Source organism: Buteo buteo, chromosome 2 (assembly GCF_964188355.1).
Source record: "Buteo buteo chromosome 2, bButBut1.hap1.1, whole genome shotgun sequence".
Classification (NCBI taxonomy): Eukaryota; Metazoa; Chordata; class Aves; order Accipitriformes; family Accipitridae; genus Buteo; species Buteo buteo.
Window position 1 is genome coordinate 49,921,602 of NC_134172.1, and position 22,266 is coordinate 49,943,867.

The 22,266-nt window shown below is 43.1% G+C and overlaps 2 protein-coding genes across 5 annotated transcripts in view; one reads left to right on the top strand and one right to left on the bottom strand.

Annotated features, from left to right (window-relative positions):
* Positions 1-6,085: 6,085 nt before the first annotated feature.
* On the bottom strand, positions 6,086-14,871 carry MPLKIP (M-phase specific PLK1 interacting protein). Its single transcript, XM_075054329.1, has 2 exons — positions 14,432-14,871; positions 6,086-9,736 (listed from the first exon to the last, which is right to left on the bottom strand). Exons 1-2 carry the CDS (start codon positions 14,789-14,791, stop codon positions 9,533-9,535), a joined length of 564 nt encoding a protein of 187 aa, XP_074910430.1. The 5' UTR covers positions 14,792-14,871; the 3' UTR covers positions 6,086-9,532.
* Positions 14,872-19,178: 4,307 nt separating this feature from the next.
* SUGCT (succinyl-CoA:glutarate-CoA transferase) overlaps positions 19,179-22,266 on the top strand; it is a 357,626-nt gene continuing 354,538 nt past the window's right edge. For all 4 annotated transcript variants that reach the window (XM_075054363.1, XM_075054344.1, XM_075054354.1 and 1 more), the window contains exon 1: positions 19,179-19,445. In XM_075054363.1, coding sequence (XP_074910464.1) covers positions 19,268-19,445 — 178 coding nt within the window. In that variant the 5' untranslated portion in view covers positions 19,179-19,267. The remainder of the gene's footprint in view (positions 19,446-22,266) is intronic.

The window sequence follows — 22,266 nt, forward strand, 5'->3', positions numbered from 1 at the left end:
CCTCCGTGTTTGCAATGTTTAGCACAGATCTGAGCACCACTTGTCTGCATGTGCAGAAGAGAATTTTTCTTAATCTAGAGAGAAAAGGGTGGCTGCTATGGTAGGGCCATGTCTGCCTTGTACAGTTCTCACTGCACATCTGACAATGAAGTCCACCACTCAACCAACGTAGGCTCATTTAGATGAGTCAAGAGGACTTTTGTGCACTTTTACTTGTTGACATAGTTCCATCATCTCCAGCAATGTAAACTAACAGGACCGTTAGTGGACTGGGTATGTTGGGTGGTTGAGTGGCACCGACTCCACCAAACCCTCCAGCAGACAGCTATTGGTAGCAGAGCCCTGAAGGGTGGATCAAGCCTATTCCAATGGAAGGGGCAGGAAAGGCAGGCTTACTTCCATGGAAAACCTACATGGAAAAGCCTTAACATATAGCTGGTGTACAGACAGTTCTGAGGAAAAAAGAGACAATAGAAGACTCACCAGAGAGGAAAAATTATGGTAAGACTACCTAAGTTATCTTCTCTGGATGGAGTTAAGGTTGGGGGTGGTGTGGGGTGTAAAGAAAAACAACTTGCTTTTGGTAGGTCCCTTTAAACTCTTTGCCTGAAATATAAAGTACACAAAGCCTTGCAGATGTGTTTATTCTGTTTTCAAGCTGTAAGAAGATAAATGATATTGGTTAATGAAAGTTCTGTCACCTGCTTACTGGGGCGATCTAGTAACAGAGAGAAATTAAACTGGGCTATTATCAGTTGGGTATTCACAAAGTATAGACCACAACTATTCCTTCCTCACCTCACAGCAGTGAGGATGATAGGCTACAGAAGAGTCAATGTATAAAACATACAGCAATTATTCTGAGAGGAAATTAAATAGTGTCAGAAAAATGCAACCAGTTGCAATAGATGATAGCCTTAAAACAGGGATTTAAAGGTTCTTTGTGCAAGCTTTCCACGTACTTGGAACTTTTATTTTAGAAGCTATTCTAAGTACAGGAACACCACTGGTAGCGTAAGCTGTCTTCAGTTTCAACAGGGACACAATTTGGCAGTTCATTTATTTGAAAAAAGTTATCGCAGTTTCTCAACCTGTTGTCCATGGTGCACATACTGCTTTCTTAACATCTGGAAATGAACAACCAAATAATTTTCCTTGGTGTAATTTACTTGCCATAGCAACCAGGAGGCTATTAAAAATTTACAGACAAGGGAAATAGCTTTAGGGAAGTGGAATGGCAAGTAATCAATAGATGGACCCTTGGTGCTTTCTTACAGTTACCAACTCAAGTTGTACGCTCGGACCACTTGCAGATGTTAATTCTCCCTTTCATCTTTATGACCCTTGAGATTTTCAAATGTATGGTTTTATCTTAGCTTAAAAAAAAATATTGATGAAATGAGTTGAGACTTATGCAATGATGCTAGACTTCACAGACAGGTGGTGAAGATACTTATTCTCTTCTGCAAACTCAACTGTAGTAATAGTAACACATTAATTCCCAACATCTGTTAAGGGAATACAGCTCAAAGCCTTATTTTACATTAACCTAAAAATCTTCATTAAGCCACAGGAGGTAGCGGTTTGATTTAAAAAATGCTGTGCAACTACTGCTTACAATCCAATTACTGTTGATACTACTCCCCAGCTGGCAATCAGTGTTTTTTAAAGCTTATGTTTGCTCTGTTTTTTGTGGTTTATGCTGTGTAGTCATCTGCAGAAGTTGTCAATTAGCTTGATCCCTCTTCCCTTGTTTCAGCATTAGCTTGTGTGATGCTTGAAAAGGGAATGATTTGCATCAGCATGAAAGAGGCTTTGTTCTTCCATTTATTAGTATTTATACTAATAGTTGCATCAACATCATGTTCAGCAGTTTGAACTCTTAGGAATTTCCTCATGCAAACTACAAAGACAGAAATACAAAGCAAACACTTGTTGACTCTACACTAACAGCTTTTAACTATCATCTTGAGTACACAGCAATTAGATTGTGGCAAAATACATATGGATACCAGAAGGTTTAAGTGTATTTTAATACAGCATTACTGCTGCCCATAAAGGCAGGGTAGGACATGCAGATTTTTGGTGCAGCCCATTTTAAACCAATTGTGTTAAAAATTTCACAGCTTGATGTGATGTCAAATTCTTTGTCTCCTAAGATGCTGTCACTAATGGATAAACAAAAGAATAATTTACATTCTCCCTATAATATAGTGGCTCACCATAGGCTTAGAAAATGAAAAATTCCTTGAGGTGTGTTTATGTGTACATGGGAGGGAAGGGGCCTTACTTGTTTTGTCCTTGTTAAAATCCTATTCTAGCTGCAATCTGGAAATGGGCTAATACAGGTTACACTGAACTGCAATGATGTTCCTACTCATGTAGTCCATCTGGCACTGCGCAGACCATTATTTCCATCCCAGCATCTCAACTGCAAAAGCTCTGACCTAGCACACGGGCTGGGTGAACTGTGTTGGCCAGTTCTGGAAAATGTAAGCTCTTTCAAGTAAGAAAGGAAGGAACCTCAGATTCTTTTGAACTATGCAACCACCACCACTACTTGAATTATGATTGACATTCCAATGAAATTAGTTAAACTTATTTTCTTTTGTACAGAAAAAAAAAGTATAAATTTAATACATCCTCCACAATCCTGTTGCTGTTATCTGGAAAAAATGAATACTCAGAATTAAGCAATTTGGGGAATTAGTTTTAATATTTGAAAATTACTTCCCTGGTGGAACTTGAAGCTATAACTTTTTTACTGCCCCAAAATACTGACATTCAAAATAAAAATGCAGGAATACTTTACTCTAAAAATTTAAGAAATACATGCTAATCTAGTGTCAGAAGCTTTGCACACCCAGTGAATAATACAGCCTTAGTTTTGTGAAATTGCGTATGTCCAATATTCTATGTAGAACAGACTTTTTACTTCTGTCAGAGAATAGGTCAAATGGTGATTTGATGGCTTTGACTGAAGTTCATGTCACGGCAAGCCTTGAAGTTATCGGTAACAAGTCAGTGCTTCTCCAGAAGAAAAAGAACAACAAGACAGGTCTCAGTTCGTGAGGCTGTGTAAGAATTTGAGGATGCGTAAGAATTCTTCTTTCATGTTTAAGGTGTATTGAGTTTGTGTGGCAAGGTTTTGGTAGTGGGGGGTTACAGGGGTGGCTTCTGTTGAGAAGCTGCTGGAAGCTTCCCCTGTGCCCGACAGAGCCAATGCCAGCCAGCTCCAAGATGGACCTGCTGCTGGCCAAGGCCGAGCCAATCAGTGACAGTGGTAGCACCTCTGGGATAACGTATTTAAGAAGGAAAAAAGTTGCTGAGACACGGAAACAGCAGCCGGAGTGCAAACATGTAAGAGAAACAGCCCTGCAGACACCCAGGTCAGTGAAGAAGGAGGGGGAGGAGATGCTCCAGGTGCCGGAGCAGAGATTCCCCTGCTGCCTGTGGTGAAGACCATGGTGAGGCAGGCTGTCCCCCTGCAGCCCATGGAGGTCCACAGTGGAGCAGATCTCCACCTGCAGCCCGTGGAGGACCCTACACTGGAGCAGGTGGGTTCCCAAAGGAGGCTGTGACCCTGTGGGAAGCCCACACTGGAGCAGGCTCCTGGCAGGACCTGCAGACCTGTGGAGAGAGGAGCCCACGGAGCAGGTTTTCTGGCAGCACTTGTGACCCCGTGGGGGACCCACGCTGGAGCAGTGTGCTCCTGAAGGACTGCACACCATGGAAGGGACCCATGCTGGAGCAGTTTGTGAAGATCTGTAGCCTGTGGGAAGGACCCATATTGCAGAAGTTCATGGAGGACTGTCTCCCATGGGAGGGACCCCATGCTGGAGCAGGGGAAGAGTGTGATGAGTCCTGCCCCTGAGGAACATGAAGTGGCAGAAATAACGTGTGATGAACTGACCGTATTCCCCATCCCCCTGCACTGCTGGGAGGGGGGTTAGGTAGAGAATTCAAGAGTGAAGTTGTGCCTGGGAAGAAGGGAGGGGTGGAGGGAAGGTGTTTTGAGATTTGGTTTTATTTCTCATTACCCTACTCTGGTTGATTGATTGGTAATAAATTGAGTTAATTTTCCCCAAGCTGAGTCTGTTTTGCCTGTGACAGTAATTGGTGAGTGATCTCTCCTGTCCTGATCTTGACCCATGAGCCCTTTGTCATATTTTTTCTCTCCCCTGTCCAGCTGAGGAAGGGGGAATGATAGAACAGCTTTAGTGGGCACCTGGCCTCCAGCCAGGGTCAACCTACCACAAAGGTAATTTTTGAGAGATATCTTTTTCTGTTTTATTAGGGAGTGGGATGGTATTTTTTCATCTCTGTTAAGAACCTAGCTGCCATCTGGAAAGGGGCTAATACAGGTTATGCTGAATTTTAATGATGTCCCTAGTCATGTAGTCCATCTCACATTGTGCAGACCACAGTTTCCAGCTCAGCATCTCAACAGTTATTTTTTGCTTCATTTTTGTCCTTTTAAAGGGGGATAGAGAAGCTCTTATTTTAATAGCAGTAGTGTCAGCAGTATTAAAAATTTCACTCCGAAACTGTACTGGTATGACCCCTTCTAGCCACAGAAGTTACTTTCTTGTAAACAAATGTTTACAATTATAGTTCAGAAAAGGAATGTGCAACAGCCACAGATCAGTGAACAAAGGGCAGTAGAATTCACCTGTGATTTTACTGCAGAACAGACTGTGCAACAGTTTTAGGAGTTAAAATAAAAATTAGAATTTGTAATGCTGATAAAATTTAAAATCCAGGATATACACTAAGCAAACCACTGATACCACTTAAAATGCTGCTGCAATGCACATAGAGCTGGTGAAACAAAATGGATGACTATTTGGGTCAAAGCATCACCTGGGCCCCACTACAGTGAAATGTCAAAAAACTAGGGGTAAGCTCTAGGAAAGGAGGGGTAGTTTGATTACCCTGTTCTAGCACCAAGCATCTACCCTGCCCAACTGTTTCTAGCCCAGTAGTCAAAGGTTTCCTACTGTCATCAAGGAAGTAATGAGGATGAGATAAAACTCTTTTAGCCAGATCTAAAAAGTTTTAAAGGGAAGGCCTAGATTTGAGGTCTAACACTCAAGAACTAGTAATTTTGTAAAGGTAGATTCAGAAGTCCACGTTGAGAAAGTGTTCTTTAAGTCAGCAAAGCACATACTTTTGTGAAAATAGGATGAAAATGTAACTGATTCAATCTGTGCCTAGTGAAAAGTTACTGTAGGCAAAAAGTTTGATTGTGAACTAATGACTGAATGCTGGAACTATACTACTGTTAAGCATTAACACAACTTGGTGATTTCTTTCCTTTCTTGTCATGTAAGAAGTTGTCTGAGCTATCTCAAATGATAAAAAAGTTTATCTAGTTACCTATGTCAACTGGTACACAAGCTTCTGAAAGCCTAAGAGATGTAAATCATTACATGATTCTTCATCAATCAGTGTAGGCAAACCTCCCTTTTCTCACCTAGTTCAAGGAAGATGGGAGGAAGGCAAAGGGCCAAGATTTAGGGAAAGGAGAACAAAGTCTTTACTCTTGAGAATTAAGGAAAATGTTGTAAAAACAAGTTTAATTAATTGCAAGGAAGACTTTGGCTCATATATAAAAGCACATGTATGAATTTGAATTCAGAGTAACTGCTAAACAGAACAGTTTATTGCAGAGTTGGTAAAAAGCACTGACAGACAAATGGATGATACAATTTTCAAACTGTAAAGTTAGATACTTACAGATCTTGGTTGCATGAGTAAATCCTCTGACATCAGTGAGATTACTCAGAAGCACAACTTGAAACCCAGACTACAAAAACTTTTCTTTAGAAGGGAGCTGAAGAGCTACTTATAGACTTTTCATATAATGCATGTTTCAAATGCTCCCCTCCCCACATTTATATGAAAGTGAAGAGCACATAAAGATATCCTGAACAGGAAAAGAAAAACAACCTGACTGCAAAAGCAGTTACCCATTCTGTTGACCAGAAGCATTTCCCCTGCAAAGTGTTCCCAGATTTGACATTATAAAAATGCTACATTGCAATGCCTTATTGCTAATTCTAAAGAGAAGTAACTTGATATGAATTTTTTAAATCCTGTTTTAATTGAAATTTTAACATTCTAAATTGTTTTTACAATTTCAGTGTAAAATAGTGTGTACAAAGTGCAGAGAAGAATGAATATTCCGTATTATAAAGTCGCAGCAAAAACCCAAACCTGAATTATCTTTGAAGAATTACAGTACACAACTTGGGGTAACCAGTGTGTTGCCATTACACAGAATTGTGCTGGGCTGATTTAAATTACCTTACTGTGATATAAGCACAATATAGTAGCAATGCAGTTCACTGTTGAACACAGTAGCAAATGGGAACAAATGAAATTAAATTTTGCTAGAAGAGAGTTAGTCATGAGTTTTACAACTCCTTTACAACAACTGAATAGAAGGTCAGATGGACTTGACGGACAAACACAATGGAAACAAATTGAATGGAAAAGTAGTACATCAATCCAAACTTCTGAAAAAGGAGCTAAATGACTTACCTTAAAATCTAAGAAGTCTGTTGAAGAACAATGCCCATATTCTTAGTGTGTTCGTTACAGAAGAATCCCTTCATTTACAAGACACAGGCACTATTTTGTTTCATGGGATCATGAAGAAAGGATGTATTTGTGCTGTACTTTTTATCATCAAATGCTACTTCGAGAGCCATACTGTTACTATGAAGTGGCTTCATTAACAAATGAGGAAATGATATATCCTATCTCCATTAGAAACATGTGGGGATAAAGAATGTTTGCCATATGGGAAAAAGGAAGAAAAAAAATCAGTGAGGAAGTAAGTGCATAAGCTTCCTGGATATCATAGCAAAAAAGGCAAAGTTTAAATTGGCTTTAAGTACATTATATTTATAGTTCTGAACATGTGTTCATGCATTTTACAGCTATTCAACAATGACATTTTGAAATTTTACTGTAATTGCAGAATTTCTCCTAGGAGCCAGAAAGGTGAATCATTCTTAAGTTTTTGGTACAGTATGATGAGGTTACTAAGTTTATTACATCTACATTTTAATTCCTTGCTGATTCTTGACCAAATTATTGGAGTCTTTAGCAGTATGATGTACTTATAATTGTTGGGTCATATCCTGAAGTGCGCTGGAGCAGCAGCTTAACAGATGGCATTGTGGAAGGCCTGTATTAATTAAACAATGCTTCAAGATTATTTCCTCAATTCTCTTTCTGGAACATTTACCTTTGTTGATGGCTGACACCCGGTTCCAGGAGTTAACAGTTATTACCAGAGGAGGCTGGCTTTGATCCCTGGGTCAGCTGCAAAGCCCAAGTGGAAAAATGCATCTTTGCAATGTGCAAGGGCAGCCGATACTGGCTACTGTATAAGCAGTCCCACCTCTAACAGTCTCTCTTCTGTCATGAATCCTTTTCCTTTCCTTTCTCCTTTCCAAACCCAGTTTCTTCTCATGTCTAACTGGGGACATGTCATAGCTTTAGTCTCTTAAATAAAATCGTATCTGCTTCCCCAAGATCACCAAAAATTACAAAAAGTAAACTGCATTGAGTTACAAAGGAAATATTAGTAACAAAAAAGCTGACTCAGTTAAGCACCCTGCAACTTTTTTTGTGAGCTTTACAGCACCTGACAAGGTTAAAAAAAAGAAGAAAGAAAACTTTATACTTCACTTTTCACAATGACATTGATTAATTGATTTATAAATTCTAAATACTATCTACAACTTGTCAAGTCATCCAGTTTTGCTGGTACGCATTACAGATAACAATACTGATAGCTGCCATTTAAGGCACAGTTTTGATTCTGGGATGAAGATTTAAACGTTCTTGATATCAAGCAGGCATTATGTTCTCAGTTCTCTGAGCAGCCTTTTTGGGTATAATACTAAAACAGTAAGGTCAATGGGGGAAGACACAAGTGACAAACTTCAGATTATGGTCATAGAAGCACAAGAGACTCAGCTAGTGCATTTCAACGTTAACCCCCCTTCCAGTTTGATGTTACTCCTGAAGGTGGTATTAACCCAAGACATTTTATGCTAAAACAGATAAAGCAGTATACAGGACTATTCTACCTCAACAAAAGACAAGTTACTGAACAGACTAATGTGATTCCCTGTGCTTTTCTACCTAACCATGCTTCAGGACTACAAAAATATGTTTTCTGTGAAGTATGCAAGAAGCTTAAAACAAAACATATGTTTTAAAAACAGAACTAATGCTTTTATTTATTTTTAACTAAGTTTTCACCCTCTACCTACTGCTTAAAAACTAAGATCAACAAACAAATAATGTTATGTTCAACAAAAATTTAGATATCTACTGCAGGCTTAACATGGCATGTTAAGAGCATGCCTGCAGCTGGAACTATGTCTTTCTTACGCTATATTACAACATTCACTACTGAATTTAAGAATGGATCTTCTACATATAGACAAGCTCTAAAAAAAAAACTTCATTGTTTTCCTCTTCTGTATAAAAATATAGCATGCACACACACAAAACAAGACTTCTCTGGACAAAGATGCCTGCCATAGGTAAAAATAAAAAATAATTTTAAAAAATTCTGAAAAATCTTGTACAGATGAAAAAAAAAGATGCTATGCATGTACTGATGTCAACTGTATAATAAACTGTCATTCATTCCATGCTATTCTAACAGGTAGATCCAGAAAGTACATTTGCATTTATTTAATCTTTATGTTGTATGTGCTCCTTAGACTTAAATTGCCACTGAACAGACTTGTTACTATAATCCAGAAATGTCTAATTTTGTTCCAAATATTTTTTTTTAAAAATACAAAAGCAAATGATTACAGAATTATGGTTATGACTCAAGAGCTGATTCAACAAATTAAACTTTCCAAAGACAATACATTTGTTTCCTGAGATGGCTGAAAGTCACGTCTCAACTTCATGTTACACTACAATTAACAAAAAATACTATGCACAAAATCAGAGCTTAACTACAGCATACAAGCACATTTACAGAAGTCACCTAATTTCACTAGTACTATTTGTGTTCATGTGTACACCTTAACAAAAGTCCTAAAATAATCTTTATACATTACAAAACAAGAATTTACAAAACTTTATTTTATTTCCAAGGTACTTCATTCTAAAAATGTTGAAACATAAAAAAATACCATTTCCTAAAGGAGTTTACAATAAAAGGCTAACAATCTGGCATGGAAGAGGTAAATATATGGAAACCTGTTTTAACAGTCACAAATCAGTCGCTGGTGATTAAAGAACACTTTGTTCTTCAAAGCTGGTAGGCACTTCCACGTAGCCAGAAATCTAAGTTTTCCTACCACTCCTTTTCCCTCCCATACATAAAAATATCCAATGCAATTAAAAAAAAGTAGGATAAAAGGGTGGACGTGTGATCAAATAAAAGCATTATCTAAGGTCTTGATTATTGTTCATCTTGTGTAAGTGTAAAGATTTTGTCCCAAAGTTTTCCTGACAAGATGGAGTTATTTGGCCTTTAAAAGTGTTAGCTGAAATACCTCCCTTTTTTACCAGTATATGTTGTTTGCTCACTGCTGTATTGTTGGTTTATGTCTGTAACAGAAACTGGCTCTAGGCCAGCCCATGGGTCCTCAAGCATTGAAGGTCTGTAATAGTTTTCCACATCATTAGACACTCTTTTCTCTCTGCCATGCGCTGTACCAAATGGAGTAGATGTCCTGGGTGATCCCTTTGGAAGAAAACCATCAGGTAAAGAAACATTTAAGAGACTAATTCAAACAAAAAAAAAAGTTTCCTTCTAATGTAGCAGAGCTTTGAAGCCGATTATTAATGATAATTACTACTCCTCACTTGCATCTTCCTCAGAAAATATTAACTTTATTATACTTTTAATTATGAGTGATGATTTACCAGGTTAAGAAAAAAACCCAGTCTTCTCCAAAATACTTGTTTATGTTGCTCTGGCATACAACTACAGAAAAGCTCCTCACACTATTTTTCGTAAGCTGCCTGAGTCAACAACATGTCTAACTCAAAAGCTGAACAACTAAACAGGGAGTTAGAGGCTGAGAATGAGCTGATAACGTTTACAAGAGCAGAAGTCAGATATTAAGTACTTACAGATTCAACACAGCATTGTATAACACAAAAAGCTATAAATGACCCAAAGAACTTACTGGGAAAAACACCCTGTTTTAAGCAAACTAGTGTTCTGTGAAATTTGAGAACAGATGACTTTATCTGATATACAATCTGGATGATAATCAGTGATTAAGCAGATATGGCGCAAAAGAAAAAACCTTTTGCATGGAGCTTTTGATATTTGATTTTTTTTTTAAAGATCAAGGATCACAACAATGGCTTCTGCAAACCTGCTACAAGTCTGCAACTTAAAGAGCTATGACATAAAGGAAATCACTATAACCATTTACTGCTGTTAGCATCTACTGTTCTTTCCCTCAGATTCACTTCCCTAAAAAGTAAGGTTTTGTATAAAGCTGTGTTAGTTTAAATTAATTTGTTTTAACCGAAGTTAAACAAGCTATACTACATGTACACAACAGTTAGGCTCCAAACTATGCCTGTTGCATTCTGTATGACTAGAAGAACAGGACTCCTTGCAGCTAATTACCAGCCTCTGACTTTGTAAAGGAGGAAAAAAGCACCGATCATGGGCTGCTTTCCCCACTCACCTGACTTTTTGGGCCAGCAGTGATGGTATTTGAATTTGACTAATAAACCTTACAGAATCTATGTAAATAGATAGTATGAAACAATTGCTGGGTAAAACTGAGAAATGATGCCATATAGTGAAGGCCCCTATGCTTAGCCAGAAGAACAGATTCCACTGAAACCGTGTGAACCTTTTTCTGAAAATGTGCTGTGGCAGGAACCTGCTTGTGTGGTCCCAGTAAGTACTCTTCTAGAACTCCTAAAGCTTGATGATAATGGATACACAACCAAACGTGGGAACAGCCATGTCTTATTTATGGGGCACTTGTTTCTAACGATTCATCGTCGTACAATTAGGTTAGGTAGCTAAGATGATGATCTCAAACCAGAAAAATTACTAAAAGGTAGATAACTACTTTATGGTATCAAAAACATGAGGGTAAGGTCAGAGAATCACCTCAGAATACATGTAAAAAACTTCCTAAGGCCGCGGAGTTTCCTAGAGCAAGTCAACATGCACTAGCAAAAGTGACATTTATGTTAAGCACTCACATTTAGTAGTAACACAGTAGTACACAGTGCATTCCATCTTCAAAATAAAAAAAATTAACTCTTTAAAACACCATGTTTAACGGGGACCCTGTAACTTTGACATTGTAAAACGGTCTGAGTGTGGAGTTTGTTTATGTCAAATCTGCAGAACTCAAAAGAAAGCTGAATGGACATAATGATCTGCAGTATCCAGTGACAGAACAAAATAATTCAATGGTAAGGCTCTTTTGGATGGATTTATTTTATAATATTAAATTTCACTACAGTATAATGCAGGCTATCAGTTAACACTGACATTTTAGCATGTGTGAAATCTAGGAAATTTATTATTATGCAATACAAGATTGATGGCCTTCAATAAGTGTTATATTTAAGCATGTGGTTATTTTTTTTAAATTTAGAATACTAGTCATTATAGGGTTTTTTCCCCTCTGTATTTTTCTTAGAAGAAAAAATCAAAATGTTATTATTCATATTATAGGCCTGTGGAAAAGGAAAATAGCCCAACCTGTGCAAGTGAAACGATTCTGTGCAAGTGAAACTGTTTGGTGCCAAAGATACCTTACAAAAAACTTTATATTTTACTGTCACTGGTGTCAACAGCAGTGACACTTTTCTCACAGAACTTTCCCTAAAGAAACAGTCAATCTATTCTCAATACTTTTTTCCCAGATAACAAATCTCTCTCTCTACAGTAGGGGGAAAAAAAAGTCTTTTGGTGCTATTCATTAACATGTTACTGAATATGGTAATACTGCCTTGAAAATGGGGACAGTTATTCCCTTTAAGAGCTTCCTTCAACTGATGTAATTTTAGCTGCTGGCAGATGCACAGAAACACAAAAATCATGACTACCATTTCAAAAGATTTGTTTTTTTACTTTCTGTAATAATTTTCAACCCATCACCACTAACTAGCTACTGCTACTAGCTAGTTCACTAACTCCTGCTGAGTGTAGAAAGGGAAACACTACTGCTAAGTGAATTCTAAGAGATACTAAAAAAATACAACAAATTTGTTTTCATAACATGTAAAGCAAATGCATCTCTGTGGAAAAAATAGAAAGCTCCATAAAGTATTGGCCAAATAACGGTTAAGTCAGCCATTTCGGAAAAATCCAGCTTACTATGTTTTTCTTTAAGTTTTCTGTTAATTTAAAAAAATGAAAGTCTACAAGCACAAAATAAGCACAGAATACAAATGACATGACATTAATAGAACACTAAAGTAAATATAAACTGTCTTTTGGATTTCCTTATAAGATTTTAAAGGGTCACTTATGATTTTCATCCCAAAGGTGACAGACAGTAGCATCATAAATTTAAAAAGCACTGTAGTTCTCTTAACAATAGCATCTACAGAAGAGAGGGGAACAATCCACATAGCTCAAAAGAAATTTGATGCTTAGAAAATGCAAAAAAATTCCTCTACCTGAATCTATTCATGGCCTCATGGACCGAGATTCTTGCTGCCCACATCGAAGAAAATGGGGACTCACGGTTTAGGAGACTTCCTCCCTCCATGATCACCTCTACTGCCCTCCCAGGCAAAACAAACCCATGTGTATACACTGAAAAGTACACACATACATATTACTTTAGTCCTAGGCAAAGCTACAGACATACAATGTCTTTCTAGTCTTAGAAAGCATCACCATCAGGTAAATGCTCCTAAACTACTCACAAGGTCTACAGAAGGAAAGAGGAGAAGGGAAAATGTTGTGACAATCTGAGACTGGATTCAAACTTGTACCTTCTTTATGTCAGGTTTCTTACTTAACACCAAGAATGGAGCCTGTGAGACTGTTCCTGCCTACAGGTCCTGACATGAAACACTTCTGACTAAAAGTTGAGGCAAAAGGATTCCTGCATTCTTCTGCTCAGTTAATTTAAGGCAGACTTTTAAAAAACACTTAATTGAATATCCAAAGAGTGGTCTTCTGAAGGGAAATCAGACATCAGTGACATAAACCATCCCTCCAGAATCTGCAGCAGAAACCCCACATCCGTTGCCTTTTCAACAGGTACAGAGGTTAAGCAATCTGTAGGCTTCCACACTAGGAGAGCCTTTGCTGGCATGTTGAAGAAAATGTATAAAGTTCATAATGGTCCCCTTCCACCAACTACGAGATTCCTGTAAGATAGTTATCTGCATCATAAAAAAAGTAACCAAAGACTATTTTTGAATGGCAACATGACTATGCAGTGTGGGCACATTAAGATTTTACTAATCTCTATTAAGATTTGACTTCATTATTACACTCTAATCCTTAAAGTGTCAGGAAGAGGACCTGAAAATTTTATTGCTGTTTGTACTGCATGTGTTATTTGTTATGCTTTTAAGGTTTCTCTAATATTGCATAAAGCCAGCTATGTACATAAAGTTGGCATCACCTCAAGAACTGTCATCCCTATCTGCATTGCCTCTCACATGCCCCAACTAAACCATGTGAAAAAAGCATAACTCACAGAACCTGTTGTTGATAGCTCTCAGGAAAACTAGTACTATAAACTGAAATTTTCAGTGCAATACAAAGACTTTAAAGTAATACTCTGTTATCCCAACAGATGCTCTCATTTCTGCTTCAAGGAGCTTCAGCTTAATTCTCTTTAATAGAGCACTCCTTTTCTCTACTCTTGTCCCAGAAAGCTCTGCATGTGGATAGGGCAGCTTCCATGATGCAAGATGAGACAGGCAAAGTAGAAGCACACAGCACTTCACCACTGTGTTCAAGAAAACTGATCAAAGGGAGGTACATACAAGCAAAAGAGGCGTTTGCTGCGGTTTGGGGTGGTGCTTAATTTTCTCTCTACCTCCACACGCCAGAATATGAAAAGGAAGAAAGCTCCACTCTTGCGAGTCCTTGTGTCTTCACAACAGGCCTCAGCCAGGCCTGGGGCCCTCCTCCCTTTCCTGATCACACACCTCCCTGAGCTGGGGTCTCTCCACTCTCTCTACCGGTGGGAAAGTCAGATGTTGCCCAGTGCGGTGCAAGTCTCGCTCTCCCCTCAAAATCCTGGCGGAGGGGATGGATGCTGCGCCTCGTCACAAGCCTCGGCGTGCTCTCCCCTGCGGGCTGAGGGCCCCCGCGTAGCAGAAGCAGCAGCAGCAACTCCCGCCCTCCCTCCTTCCCGCCCTCCCGCCCACGCCTCGCTGTGCGGAGGCGCAGGCCTCTCTCCCTTACCGCCCTGCCCCATACCTGGTAGTGCCTCTGGAAGCCCCCGGGCGAGCGCTTGTGCTGCTGCGGGTGCAGGGCAGCTCCAGCCGGGGATTTGCCGCCGTAGGGAGCCGGGTACCGGGGGCTGACGCTCTGCGGCCTGCGCGGGGTCTGCCCCCCCGGCGACGGGCTCCCGAACCGCCCGCCGCCGCCGTGGAAACCGTGGCCTCGGGGCGAGTGGCCGCTGCCGTAAGGCCCAGGCCGGTGGCCGTAGGGCGGCGTGTGGTGGGGGCTCCCGTAGCCCCGCGGGGAGGGTGGCACGGGGCCCCCGCCGGAGGGAGGGCTCCGGAAGCCGCCGCCCGCGTACGGAGGCGTCGGGGGGCGGAAGCTCTGCCGGTACATGGCCCGGGCCGGCGAGGCGACGGCGGCGAGGAATAAAACCTGCGCAACGGCGTCCCCCGGCAGGCGCCTCGGCGGGGCGACGTCACTTCTGGCGGCTTTCTCCTCCCCGCTCCCCGCCCCCCTCCCCCTTTTCCCCGCCGGGCGGCCGGAAGGTTCCGGGCTCCAAACGTTCCGGGGCCGGGGAAGGCGAGCCGAGCGACACCCGGCCGGCAGCGGCCGCCGCGCCCGCCCGGGGCCGCGCCCCGCCCCCGCGGCCTCCAGCCCGCCCCGGCTGGGGTGGGCTCGGCCCCCGCCAGGGGCGGAGCGCTCCGACCGGTGAGGAGCGGGCCTAGCCCGGGGGACGGCTCCGACCTCCGCGGGCCCGTTTCGTCCCGGTGCCCGCCTGGAAGCGGGAGGGCGGGAGAGCGGCTGGCCGGCTCGTCAGCCCTGGACAGCGATTTGTCACGCTGGCCCTGAGGAATTCTGTGCATTTTCAAGCTGAGGGGGAGCCATCTGAAGTAAGAGTGCCTTAGAAGCTGTGTAGCAGCTGTGCCTCTTACCTCGGCTGATGAGGCGTAGTGATAAAAGCCGGTATTTGTGAACTCCGTGTAGTTGTAAGTGAATGCCCACGGTACGACAGTAGATAAAAATCAACAAAATCAACTGTTGTAAAGCAAAGCAAGTATTTGCCTCGCATTTCACGGCACTTCAGATATGCTTATTTGTACTCCTTTCTTGCGTAGCCTTTTAATAGATGAACCTGCAAATACGGCATACGTTACAGCAGTCCCAACTGAAAACACATACAATGACATATTTAAAGAGTACCTTAACGGAAAGGTTTTTTTAAAATCAGTGTGGTGGGTTGACCCTGGCCGGATGCCAGGTGCCCACCAAAGCCGCTCCACCACTCCCTCTCCTCAACTGGACAGGGGAGAGAAAACACAACAAAGTTTCGTGGGTCGAGATAAGGACAGGGGGAGATCACTCAACCAATTACCGTCACGGGCAAAACAGACTCAGCTTGGGGAAAATTAATTTATTGCCAATCAAACCAGAGCAGGGTAATGAAAAATAAACCCAAATCTTAAAACACCTTCCCCCCACCTCTGCCTTCTTCCCAGGCACAGCTTCAATCCTTGTCGTGGTTTAACCCCAGCCAGCAACTAAGCACCACGCAGCTGCTCACTCACTCCCCCCAATCCAGTGGGATGGGGGAGAAAATCGGGAAAAGAAGTAAAACTCATGGGTTGGGATAAGAACGGTTTAATAGAACAGAAAAGAAGAAACTAATAATGATAATGATAACACTAATAAAATGACAACAGTAGTAATAAAAGCATTGGAATGTATAAATGATGCGGAGGGCAATTGCTCACCACCTGCCAATCGACACCCAGCTAGTCCCTGAGCGGCGATTTCCCCCCCCCCTCCACTTCCCCGTTCCTAAACTAGATGGGATGTCCCATGGTATGGAATACCCTGTTGGCCAGTTTGGGTCAGGTGCCCTGGCTGTGTCCTGTGCCAACTTCTTGTGCCCTCCAGCTTTCTCGCTGGCTGGGCAGGAGAAGCTGAAAAATCCTTGACTTTAGTCTAAACACTACTGAGCAACAACTGAAAACATCAGTGTTACCAACATTCTTCGCATACTGAACTCAAAACATAGCACTGCACCAGCTACTAGGAAGACAATTAACTCTATCCCAGCTGAAACCAGGACACTCGTGAATTCTCTACTGACCTCCCCAGCAGCACAGGGGGATGGGGAATGCAGGTTATGATCAGTTCATCACACGTCTCTGCCGCTTCATCCTCTTCAGGGGCAGGACTCATCACACTTCCCCTGCTCCAGCGTGGGGTCCCTCCCATGGGAGACGGTCCTCCACAAACTTCTCCAGCGTGGGTCTTTCCCACAGGCTGCAGTCCTTCAGGCACAGGCTGCTCCAGCGTGGGTCCCCTGCAGGGTCACAAGTCCTGCCAGAAAACCTGCTCCAGCGTGGGCTCCTCTCTCCACAGATCCGCAGGTCCTGCCAGGAGCCTGCTCCAGCGTGGGCTTCCCACAGGGTCACAGCCTCCTTTGGGAGCCCACCTGCTCCGGTGTGGGGTCCTCCACAGGCTGTAGGTGGATATCTGCTCCACTGTGGACCTCCATGGACTGCAGGGGGACAGCCTGCCTCACCATGGTCTTCACCAGGGGCAGCAGGGGAATCTCTGCTCCGGCACCTGGAGCATCTCCTCCCCCTCCTCCTTCAGACCTGGGTGTCTGCAGGGCTGTTTCTCTCACATGTTCTTACTCCTCTCTCTGGCTGCAGTTTTGCAGCAACTTTTTTTTCCCTTCTTAAATATGTTATTCCAGAGGCACTACCACTATCGCTGATGGGCTCGGCCTTGGCCGGTGGCGGGTCTGTCTTGGAGCCAGCTGGCATTGGCTCTGTCGGGCACAGGGGAAGCTTCCAGCAGCTTCTCAACAGAAGCCACCCCTGTAACCCCCCACTACCAAAACCTTGCCACACAAACCCAATACAATCAGTTTGAACTGTCGGCAATTCTTCAGCAGAGTGGTAGCTCAGGCAATGAGACCTACGTATACAAACTCATGGGAAAATGGTCTCTTGGAGGAGAAGCTCATATTGTGCAACGTAAACTCAATTTAGCAATGTTATTTATTAGCATTCCTGCTCTGTTCTCAGCTATGTTAATGCAAATCCTCAACAGCTCAGTAAAAAATAGTAAAGATTTTTTTTTTTTTAATTTTATTTTCACCGGTGCAACAAAGCACTACTTGGTTTTGGGATATTGCAAAGTGTGAAAGTTAAAAAGGGCTTTCAGAACTGCAGTGAACAAAAGTTAGCCAATAAAATAAGAGTATATTTCTATAGTTTGTATACCAGTCTTGCTTTTCGTTGGCTTTAAAGAGTTGTTGTTTGGTTGGTTGTTCTTTTGTCGTTGGTTTGTTTGCAGGTTTTTGGTTTTTTTTTTTGCAATGGCGATAACCAACTTTATATTCTCAGCGAACTCAGCTCTCCACTCTGTTTTACAATCTCCCTGTGAAAATTGGGGCAATATCCTTGCAATTCTAAAATGGAGAGTAATCCATTACTGTTTTATCTTCTCTAGAAGACCAATTTTCTGTCTATTATTATTGTGTACACAAGGAATACCATGTCTACACAAGACAGTTTATTGATGCAAGTATCAATTTGTCTGATCAGTCTTATTCCAGAAAAGGACAGCTTCATTTAATTTAAACCCTTTTCACACCAAACAAATTAGAAGTAGGTACTGTTACACACATGGTGAGTTATAGTGGGATAGTTTTGCTGATGAATTTCTTCTTGTTGACGAATCCTAATTGCTTCTAGGTTTTTAAGCATCCATGTCATGCTTTTCATTACACATAGCATGTCTGCTCAACAAACCCGCCATGCAGAAGATTTTCTCTATGTTCTTCCTCAGCATTCAGGCTGTCTGACGTGCAGTGCTTCTTAAGCCTGTGCTATTTGTAATGCTCATTTTCAAGCAGTTGGAAATTTCAGCTATTCTTGAGATGCAGCTGTTGTTTTATCCTCACAGCCTATTTCTCACAAGGAAATAGTGAACCTCTGTGCAGGCTCTTTTATTCTATCACAGAGCAAGAAGACACCACAGTGTTCCTGTTACAAGCCTTCCACTCTGTCCTAACACAAACTAAAAATAGTCTGAAAGTACTTAGCTCAAGGAAGAATTGCTTAAAGGTCATTTCAAGCTGACCCTTCCATTGCTATATACACCTGAAGATATAGCGTACAGCGTAAGTAGCATTGCACCTTCAGTGAAGCCAAACTTGAGATAAAGGATCTGCCTCGTGCTAGCAAGAGGATTTAATGGCAACCAGTGCAACCGCCTATCTTGTCAGTGCGGGAAGCCGTTGTGGGGATGTGTTTTACTTTTATTCCATCTTGGCAATGTTTTATGTCGCAGTCCATACACCGAACTGGCAGTACAAGTTTCTAGCTGTCAACCATTTGGCTTGTCCAGGAATTAGATGTCGCAGCGAAAAACCCCCAAGTCTATTTTGTACAGAGAGCAAGGTTTTTACACAGGAACTGGAATTACTGCCGCAACACCTGCGGGACACCTCCCTGTTTATGAAGTCCAGCCGCCTGCGTCCTGCACGCTAAGAAAAACAGGCACCCTTTCAAGGGAGACGGAGACGGAGAGGGAGACGGAGACGGAGACGGAGACGGAGAGGGAGACGCGAACCGCCGCCGCGGAGGGAGGACCACGGCGACCGACGGCAGCCCCAGAGCTCGCGGCGGGAAAAGCCGGGGACAGCGCCGGCGGGCAGGCCACGCCCCGCGCCTGCGCACCGCCCCGAGCCGGGAACAATTTGGCACTCCACCCGGGCGCGGGAGGAGGGAAGGGGCGGTGGGCAGCGGCGCCTGCGCCGTGTGGCGAAGCGCGCACCTTTTCGCGGCGCTCGGCGTTGCTTCGAGTCGCGGGCGGCGGCGCGCGGAGATGCTGCGCGCCGGGCTGGGAAGAAGGAGCCGCCTCTGTGGCGGCGGGCTGCGGAGGAGCCCTCGCCCCGCAGCTGCTAGCGGCAGCGCCTCGCCGCGCCGCCCCGGCGCCCCGAGCGGCGCCTCCGCCTCCCCTAGGAACGGCGGCGGGGCGCGGGGCGAAGGCGCTCCCCCGGCAGGTAGCCGCGCCGCGCCCCTCTCCTCCTCCTCAGCCTCCCCTTCCCTCCCTCGCCTCGTCGGGCCCCTCTGCCCGCGCAGGTCCCGCCGGGGCTCTGCGGCGGTGCCGCAGGCGCGCGAGCGGCCCGGGCAGGGGTGGCAGCCGTTTCGCTGGGGTGGCGGGAGGGACGATGAAGACCTGAGGGGGGTCGGCTGCCGCCGCTGCCTCGCAGCGCTGCGGGCCGCCCCGTGGCCCGCTGTGAGGAGGAGGACGGGGCTGCAGCGTGCCGGTGGCCAGGTGCTGAGCTCGCTGCCGGCCCTGCCTTCCCCGGCACCGCGGGGCCTGTGGCGCCAGGGCGAGATCGTCGTGGGGCGGCGAGCAGGGGTCGCCTCGCGGCCGCGCTTGGGGCAAACGCGGCCGCTTGCGTGGGCGCGGTCCGCTGCTCCGCTCCCTGCCGGGCTGCGGGGCTTTGCCGAGTGGAACTGCAGCTGGACTTTGCCCGGCGGCCGTGCCGCGCTGCTGGCAGCCCCGCTTGGCGGGTGGCAGGGAGCGGGTCGGCTCTGCGGGCAGCTTCGGCTGGTGAGGGCGGGGGGGGGGTGAAGTGCCTGCTGTCCAGTTCTAGGGCTGATTTTTTCAAAGGTTACAAAACTCGTGACTTAATACAGTTGTTTGTTTGTTTGTTTAACGAAGAAAAATAAAACCGAGCTGCAACGAAGTGATTTTCCTCTGGCTTTCAGATTTCTCTCTTACTTAAAAACATAGAAAAATACTACCAATTGTGTTGATTGCACTAGAATAGGAGGAAGTTTGGAGTTCTGTTTCCCAAGATGAACGTACCAAGTGCATCCCTGCTTGGAGTATACCTATCGATAGTGAATTAATCCATGGTAGTGATGGATCTGATGGTAACTTGCTGCATGTATAAATTAAAAAAATATTGATTGTGCAATCAAAGTAGAGACAATAGACTTAAGGAGTGGTGTCCTCCGGAACTGGATGTAGTTGGAACAGAATCTATTTACTGTTAATTTGCACTGGTGCCAGAATATTAAATGTACTAATAAGCTCTCTTCTCAGTGCCCTCTTCTGTCACTTACAAGTGTAAAGGAAAGCTTTTTTGGGGGAATATGACATGCAAATTAATTTCTGTTCTATAGATGGATCTCTCTTTTGGTTGCTTACTCATATTGTTACATTGTACCAACCTTGGGACAACCTTCTGAGCTTAACTAAAGAGTTTAAATCATATTGAGAGTCAGTGGATCTATTCTTCATCAAAGTTATTTATAAAAGATACATATGACTGTCTAATTTACAGTAAATTCAAGCATCATGGGAATAAAGAGTTTAGAAATAGGATGTAGTTAAAGCTGAGAGAGTGGATTTTTCTTTCAATCATCAAATTACTGGAATAATTAAAGGCAAAAATACAAGAGAAAAATGTAAGTTTGCATTTTAGAGAATTTAGACTATTGAGCCCGAATTCCAACAACACTCTGTGGGAAAAGTTTAACTTTGGGTATGTGCCTGATAGGAGGCTAGTGAGGGGAAAAAAACCCCAAAACAAACCACCACCACAAGAGGAGACGCTTCTGGTCGATACTGATCAACTCTGATCTCTTCTGTTTGTGGTGTGGTTTTGTTTCTTTTTGTTCCTGCAATAAGGGGTTGGTAGTGCTCTGGTACTCAGGATCAGTGTACCCAAACTGCTGTTTCTCTGATAGTCGGAAGGCTTTCTATTGTAATTGTTTCAGCAAATTAGTGTCTTGCTTGAATGCAAGTCTAGGTCCTATATGTTTTCTTTTCTGAATGTCTGGGCTCTTCTGGTTTGAAGAGGCTCACAGGTCTATTTTTTTTTCTCAGCTTTTCAAACACAAGCTTTTGATCTCTCCTTTTTCTCGTGTTTCTTCATCATTGTGGACATCAGTGTTATTTACCAACTTAAAAAAAAAATCACAATGGTCTGTTTGTCTCTGAAACAACAACTGTACTCCCCTGTTCTGTTCCAACTATAGAAGAGTCCCAATCCCTGAATGGAGTCTTAGATGTTACCATAATGTGAGTGATATAATAATTAGTAAGGATTCATCAGTCTTAGTTATGCCTAAATGCATATTTACAGACTAATCTTAACACTTTATAGGCTTCTTTGAGAAATATCTTTATGGACTCCTGCAACTCAGCCCAGGCAGAGAACCTGTTGGCTCTGAAAACTTGCTGTTCTGGTAGTGTATCTGTAAGAAATATAAGTAACACTAAATGCTGGCTCAGGAGGAGAATAAGCGAGCTATTGAGTGAGAGAGTGGAGCTTTGAAAGGTGTGGAAAGAATAGAGGAAGATGGACGAGCTTTAAAAGGTGTGGAGAGAATAGAGGAAGATGGACCCTTTTTGTTAACTAAAATGATATATTTTTTTTTTAGGGAGCTGCGCTCTTCAGTAAAGCTGTTTTTTACCTGTTTTGTGTAAACACAGAGTAATGCCATCGTGAAGCAAGTGGTGCACTCAGTTCCTTAACAGACAAGCATATGCTTAAGTGTTTGCTCAACTAGAGCCAACTTGATAAAATTGAGGTTACGCTGGAGGATCTGTGGTGTTTACGTGGCACAAGCACAAGTATTTTCTTGGAACTTTCACTGAGGTGCGCAGCATTGAAGAGAGGTGGCAGCCTGAGTTTTCCCAAAGGCTTTGAAATGTGCGAAATAGATGGTCAGTCCTAGATGAGCTTGTTTTCAACATGCTGTTTGGTGTGCATATCGTATTAAAAACCAAAACATGTTAAGATCATATCCCTCTGGAGTGATTGGTAATAATTGAGGAAAATGTCTTGAAGATGAAGAATGGGA

Coding starts and splice junctions, on each gene's coding strand:
- MPLKIP (XM_075054329.1), bottom strand. CDS start 14,791: ATGTACCGGCAGAGCTTCCGCCCCCCGACGCCTCCGTACGCGGGCGGC. Junction 9,737..14,431: donor GCTTCCAGAGGCACTACCAG/GTATGGGGCAGG, acceptor TTTCTTCCAAAG/GGATCACCCAGGACATCTAC.